Consider the following 7493-nt stretch of genomic DNA (forward strand, 5'->3'; position numbering starts at 1 on the left):
ATCACTCTTAGTCTTGTTTGCAGATCTTTCACTCATTCTTTTCTCATGAGATTCGTGTGTCCATTGTAGCTCATTCTTTGTCAGACTTGACATGTTCTTTGATTCTTCTATGGCTACAATAACATGATCAAATTTTGGAAGCAAAGATCTCAAGATCTTTGCAACTATTGACCTCGATGTCATCCCTTCTCCACACATCTTGTTTGATTCACCAATCGATTCACCCTAGTGAAAAAGTCAAATATACTTTCATTTTCTTCCATCTGAAACAAATCATACATTCTTTTGTGAGTTTGTAGCATCACTTTTTTCCCCTTGTCAACACCTCCAAACCACTTCTCCAAGATATCCCATGCCTTATTCGATGAATCTACATCTCCAAACTTTTTAAAATTGTCTGGATCAACACATTGGTGATTAAAAAGAGAGCTTTATAATTTTTCTTCTTCAACTCTTTATGAGCAGTCCTTTGTACATCCGTCACATTATCCACAATTGGTGTCACTCCATTCTTCAGAAGATCTCACACATCTTGATAGCAGAAAACAACCTCATATACTTACACCAATTTTCATAATTCTTGTCATTCAAAATGGGAAGATTTGCGGAAAAATTGCAATTTGGATGAGAAGACATTGCTTTATTCTTCCCAAGAATCGCAGCCAATGTTCTAGATGCCAAATGTTGGAACAAAATCAACTTAAACAACAATCAATATTTACTCGATTGATTGATTAACCTTCACACCACTTTTCACTCAAGTGATACACACACAAGATTTGAAAGATTCAAGCTTGTTACTCACACTTTAGAATTAAAAGAAGAAAAAATAAATATTGGAATAAAGAGAGGGATGAGGAAGAAGAGGAGAGTTTATTACTGTGGTATAGTTCAATTACAATGAGTGTGATATTTATATACACATTTGCCACCCAAATTAAGCCTTAAAAACAATCGGTCAAAAACTATTTGAAATACACAAAACCTATATACCCACCTGGGTCTATGCCATACCCCCAAATATATTCTTAAAATAATCTGTCTAATTAAAATTGATATACTCGCTCGGGTTTATGATATATTCACCCGGTTATATCCTTACAAGCCAAAGAATTTTCTAACAAACATTCAAAATAGAACTCTATTGTATAACAGAATTAGTTGCATGACAGAATTTTAACCACTAACCAGTTACATGATTCCAAAGTAATATAAATTGACACTATAAACTACCCTTTCTAACATTCAATTGGAGTGAAATCTCACCGCATACTTACATTGAGCATTCATCCTGAAGCTTGCAAGCGGGACAGACCAAATATTACATGCCTTAATCAATATAAATTAGAGACACTAAGAAGACTACTTTAACCAAAACAGCTGTCATTTGAATTTGATATGAATGAACGTTAAAATTAGGCCAATACCTATCAGGTACATATCGAAAAAAAACCTTATGCATTTACGTTAACACAAATAGTTTGATAATAACATTATGATCATCCCTCATTAGCTGTCATGATGACCCCACATACCCTACACTCAGCTACCTAGTCCTTCCCCATAGACATGTCAAACCATATCTACACACTTCACTCCATACGTTTGCAATATTTTCCCAACCACTTCCACCACTTCCAAAACCCCAATGGCCCTTTACATTATTGCCTCCTCTTAATTCACTTCTTATATATACTTTCACACCTTTGCATGCAATTCATTCCTCACCAAATACACTTATTTTGGCCCCTCTCGTCTTCAAAACTTGCTTGCTAATCACCAACCAAAACATAGGCATCCTCATCACTAGCTTCTTGAAAAATGGCATGTAAGATACTTATTGGCCTTCTTTTCTTAGCTTTTTTAGCAGCAACATCTGCTACTAATAATTTCAGTCAATACTTTGATATCACATGGGGTAATGGCCGTGGCAAAATCCTCAACAAAGGTCAACTTCTTACACTGTCTTTAGACAAAGCCTCTGGCTCTGGATTTCGTTCCAAAAATGAATACTTGTTTGGAAAAATCGACATGCAACTAAAGCTTGTGCCCGGTAACTCTGCTGGAACAGTCACAACTTATTATGTAAGTGTCCTTCATCATTTTCTTATATAGTATAAAATGTTTAGCATGAAATTAATGGAATGAATTATTTGATGCAGCTATCTTCTCTTGGGGATTCTCATGATGAAATAGATTTTGAATTTCTTGGTAACTTAAGTGGTGATCCTTATATTGTTCATACAAACATTTACGCACAAGGGAAAGGAAACAAAGAACAACAGTTTTATTTGTGGTTTGATCCCACCAAGGACTTTCACACCTACTCCATTCTTTGGAATCCTCAAAGCATCATGTATATATATATATATATTCTCTTCTATTATAAAGTTATATATGAGATGATATATTACTTATTTTCATATTTTAACCCATTCCTGTGTCACATATCATACATCAGATTTTCTGTGGATGGGACTCCTCTAAGGGAATTCAAGAATTTGGAATCAAAAGGTATTCCTTTTCCTAAAAGTCAAGCAATGAGTATATATTCAAGCCTTTGGGATGCTGATAATTGGGCCACAAGGGGTGGCCTGGTGAAAACAGATTGGGCCCAAGCCCCATTCACTGCTTCATATGGAAATTTCAACATCCAAGCTTGTGTTTGGACTTCTTCTTCAGGCTCATCTTGCTCTTCCAAAACTCCATCTTCAAGTAATCAAACATGGATGAAGCAGTCTTTGGATTCAACAGGGCATGCTAGGATTCAATGGGTGCAAAAGAATTACATGATTTACAATTATTGCACTGATACTAAACGATTTCCTCAAGGTCTTCCTCCTGAATGCTCACTTGGTTGAACATAAAACTATATATATATATATATATATATATATATATATATATATATATATATATATATATATATATATATATATATATATATATATATATATATATATATATAAACTATGCATTCAATTGTATGTATAATAGTATATAAATGAGATTATTTTATTTTGGGACTAATAAATTTGATGGAGAAAAGCATAATAAAAAAAGAATTGTAGACTTATCTTGTTTTTTCTTCTTCTTAATCTTATGAAAGAATCAAGGGTCAAGTTAAAAATATTAGAACAAGAAATTAATAGAATACATGTTTATATCTAGAATGAAGGAAGGAATTCAAAATTCTTTCATTGCTGGTCAACAAACTCCATAATAGTTTAAGAAGCATCCTTGGTTGATTTTTCTTATCATTCTTACTTCTCTTGTTATAGTTTTTTGACCATTTATATTTTAGTGAAGGTCCAATTTGGTTCATAAAATTAAAAACATACACATGAAAGAGAGGATAATTGGTAATATATCTTAAAGCACATTAGTTTATAATAAATAATTAATAAGTGACAGATAATTTAACTAGTTGAATTTTTAATGTTTGGTCAAATTAACTATTGAACTAACCTATAAATATAAAATAACTTTAAAAGATATGTGTGTTAATATTGGACGCACATGAGGCTTAAAGCCCACAAACATGTCCTTAAATAGGGGTAATACTTTTTACCCCACACTTTTCAAAATTTAAAATTGCCCTTCGGACATTTAAAGATGTATCTCCGAACGTATCAAAATGCGTTATTTTGAGATCCATCGTATTTTTTTATCAAGTTATGATCCGGAGATGCATATTCGTATAAATATTTGGTGTATTCGAAAATGTATCTCTGAAATGTCCCCTATTTTTTTTAAACGTGGAAATACAAAGGGATTTATTTCAGAGTTATGTCCCTGGAATCGTCTCTGAGTTAGAACAACACCAATGTCTAAAAATTCAATTTTTATGAGACCAACTTATATTAACTTATATTAACATAAAATCAAAGTAAAATTCAATTATACTAAATTTAAAGGAGGGTGAAAATTCATACATAAAAAAATCAAGATAATTCATACATAGCATTTGTCCAAAAATACATCGAAAATGTCCAAAAAAATAATACATCCAAATATAAACTATCGGGTATGTCTAAGCGCATGCATCCTCCGCCGCTTGTACTGCACGATATTCTGTAACTCGGAAACTAAGCGCACCATTATGGAAAACTAGGGATTGTCATCCACAAAGAGTCTTGACTCTACGACTGCTCTACACATCTCCGTAACACGCAGACATACCTCTGTTAGGCTCTCTGCCTGCTCATCATGAACCTTAAGTACTTCATGGTTAGCTGGCTTATGTGATTCTCCAGGAGCGTCTCGTGTCATGATAGAGTGTGACACCCTATAGAACCATATGTAGCCCTCAGCACAAGTCTAGTGTACATGAGCTGACTCACAATGATACTCTTCTGACACTAGGTGACTCTCGAAATCATCTAGTATCACCTGTAGATCTCTACGTGCACGCTGGGAGGAGCAAACTCATGGGGAGATCTCAGAAAAGTCTACAAGTAGCCAAACTAGTGCATCACTCATTCACGCAGATAAGGATACATAAGAGATGCCACACATCTCAATCAACCAGAGTATAAGGAAATGATGTCAAATTGACTTGTCTGGCGGTGACCCTCTGTCATACCCCATAATTTGCCTACTAGTTTTCATTTTTTAAATGAATTTAAATTCATAGGCATATCATTTCATTTGGTCATGTAGTTCCATAAGCATTCATAAGTTAAAAGTCAACATAAAGTCAACGTTCGCATGTGTTAGAAAATTTGATTAAAAATTCATGCATCATGGCTCATTGTTACAATAATCATTTAAATCATCATCATATTATTATATTTAGAGTTCATCGATCATTATCATACATCATAATAAAAAAGTCAAAAAAAATTTAACATTGCACATGTTGAGAAAATTGACTAAAATTGGATTTTTCTTTATTCATTTTGGAGAAATAAATTCATGACCATTTAATTTATCATCATAATTTTTATTTCACATTTCATTAATCATTTTTATGCATCAAAAATCAAAAGTCAAGATTTTGGCACTAAAAGACAAAAAAGACCACATTTGTTTTGCCAAACCACTCATGCATCTACACCTTCTAATTCACACTAAATCCACAGTGTATCAGCAATTTGGAGTGCATTACACCAAATATTTTGCATCGAATCCAAAACAAATTCAAATTTTCCACAAATTCAATCAAATTCAAATGAAATGCACTCACACTTTTCTCATTTTTGCATAATCTCAAGTGTAACCTTTAACCTAATACTAACTCCTTATAAGAGTGCATCTTCATATCAGAAAATGATCTATAACTCAACTTTACAATTGTTAAAGCTCTACAAAATTGAATTCTCAAACTTCAAATTTCTTCACTTTTAAGAAACTTTGAATTTCACTAATTCTTTTGAGTTCTTAAGCAATTGTGTTTCCACTTTCATTGAATTAAATTTATAGAACCATTACCTACACAAACCACCAACGAAAAATAGTTCAAATCAAGATCAAATATTTAGTTCAATTTTGAAATTTCTCGGATCTTGAATTTGAACTTGGATTTGAGTATAGGAGGTTGAGAGGATTCCAAATCTACAAAAAATTATTAACTAGAAGTTTGTTTGGACCTTCGTCGGAGCTTGACCGAAGATCCACCGTGTCCACCATTGTTGCCAATAAGTTCTTGAGTTATTCGTCAAAGTAAGCTTAAAAGTCATTTTTTCCTTGTGTTTCCTGTATGTTATGATATTTGTACATGCTTAAGGAACTTATTTCAATCATTGGTTGCATGAAAACACATTTAAATTGAATTTCCAGAAAATTGCTCACGAACACTCATGAACTCAAGAACACAAGAATGGAAAAACTGTGAATCTCAACCATAAATTACAAACTCATATACCATTTGAACCGATTTTTCGCGATGATCACAAACATGTAAATTGTTTTGCATTTTGATGTGTATTTTGGTCGGATCCAATGATTTTTCATTATGGTTTTCGTCTATTGTTTGCCTTGATTCTCATGAACCGTAGCTTGTTTGCTAATTTTGATTGCATATTTGGATTCAGAGAGAAAATCCAAGTCCAATGGTATATAATTTGTAATTTATTTCAAAGAATTGGTGATTTCCAAATTTATGTTCATGAATGTTGTTAAAAATGATGAACAAAGATGAGAAAACCAGATTTAATCATGGTCGACCATTGCATCTTGTTTTTTCTTTAGTCTCTCGCTGCCACTTATTACTTGTTGGTGCATTTTGGGTGAGAGGGGATCCTGTACAGGATCTCCCACGTGGGAACACCTCGCTAATTCAATATGGGTTGCTGCTTGTGCATCCTATGGTGATGGACGCAGTCAACCCTAGGGTTGTTGACTGGGCAGGTGTGGACTCTTATTGGGCCAAATTGCTGAGCCCCCCCTATTTTGTTGTATTTTTTTTTACATTCTTTTATTAATCTTTTTTATTTTATTTATTTATTTCATTTTTTATTTTTGTTAATTATTTCTTATTTAATAACATAATTAAGGAATTAATAAGTAATAATTGAATAAATATTTTCAAATACATTAAAACCCTTGATCCAACATCAAGTGGATTTTTAAAACCCGTTTCGTTTTGATTAATTTCAATTCAATGCAAATGAAATCTCTTTATGATGAAACATAACGTTAAAAATCTATATCTAACAAAATCGAAAGAAGAGGAACATTGAAGTCTTGCATTTCATGAAAACCTCGAATGATCAGCCCCGTGACATACGTCTTGGATTTATCAATTATTTTTTCTTTCGTTCTAAAATACCTAATTTAAATTTGGACAAAAAGGGACATTGGAGTCTTGCATTCCATGAAAACTTTGAACAATTGGCCCCGAGGCACACATTTTGGTCTTACTGAACGTTCGTTGTCCACAAATAAATTTCTTAAACACTTTGCATGAAAAAGGAACATTGGAGTTTTACATTCCATAAAAACCTTGAATAATCGGCCCTGAGGCACACGTCTTGGACTTACCGAGTGTAACACCCTAAAACCACACATACAAAGTATCACATAATTTAACAAAAATTACAAGCACATAGGGTGTCACTCAAAACAAACATATCCTACTTCGTAATATGGAATACATTATTTCATATAACACATGTCATTGCATGCTCACCTTCATTTAGGGTATTATCACAGCAGAGTCATCATTAAACTATTATTAAAGGTATAACATCTGATTACATTTAGTCTCAAACTTCAACCTTCATAACATAATTAAAGGAGTTATATCAATCAACTAGAACGAATCAGTTGGAATATCCACGAAACAAAATGGTATTTACTTCAAGATAAGAAAAGTAATAAGTAAACAAATGTTCGCAACCCGATGTTACATAATCAGAGAAAAACACCACTAATCAAAATGATAAACTAAAGAAGTGCTTCAAGAGCCAACTTGCACTTACTTCAGCGAGATCTACTCATGAGTATCTGTACGATGCCCATGTAAAGCCAACATTCAAACAGAAGGGCTG

At 33.0% G+C, this 7493-nt stretch overlaps 1 protein-coding gene across 1 annotated transcript; it reads left to right on the forward strand.

Annotated features, from left to right (window-relative positions):
- The first annotated feature begins 1605 nt into the window (after positions 1-1605).
- LOC127138618 (xyloglucan endotransglucosylase protein 7) lies at positions 1606-3248 on the forward strand. Its single transcript, XM_051065098.1, has 3 exons — positions 1606-2085; positions 2163-2356; positions 2462-3248. The coding sequence occupies exons 1-3, from the start codon at positions 1822-1824 to the stop codon at positions 2859-2861; spliced, it is 858 nt and encodes a 285-aa protein (XP_050921055.1). The 5' UTR covers positions 1606-1821; the 3' UTR covers positions 2862-3248.
- The last annotated feature ends 4245 nt before the right edge of the window (positions 3249-7493 follow it).

This window comes from Lathyrus oleraceus, chromosome 4 (assembly GCF_024323335.1).
Source record: "Lathyrus oleraceus cultivar Zhongwan6 chromosome 4, CAAS_Psat_ZW6_1.0, whole genome shotgun sequence".
Lineage (NCBI taxonomy): Eukaryota > Viridiplantae > Streptophyta > Magnoliopsida > Fabales > Fabaceae > Lathyrus > Lathyrus oleraceus.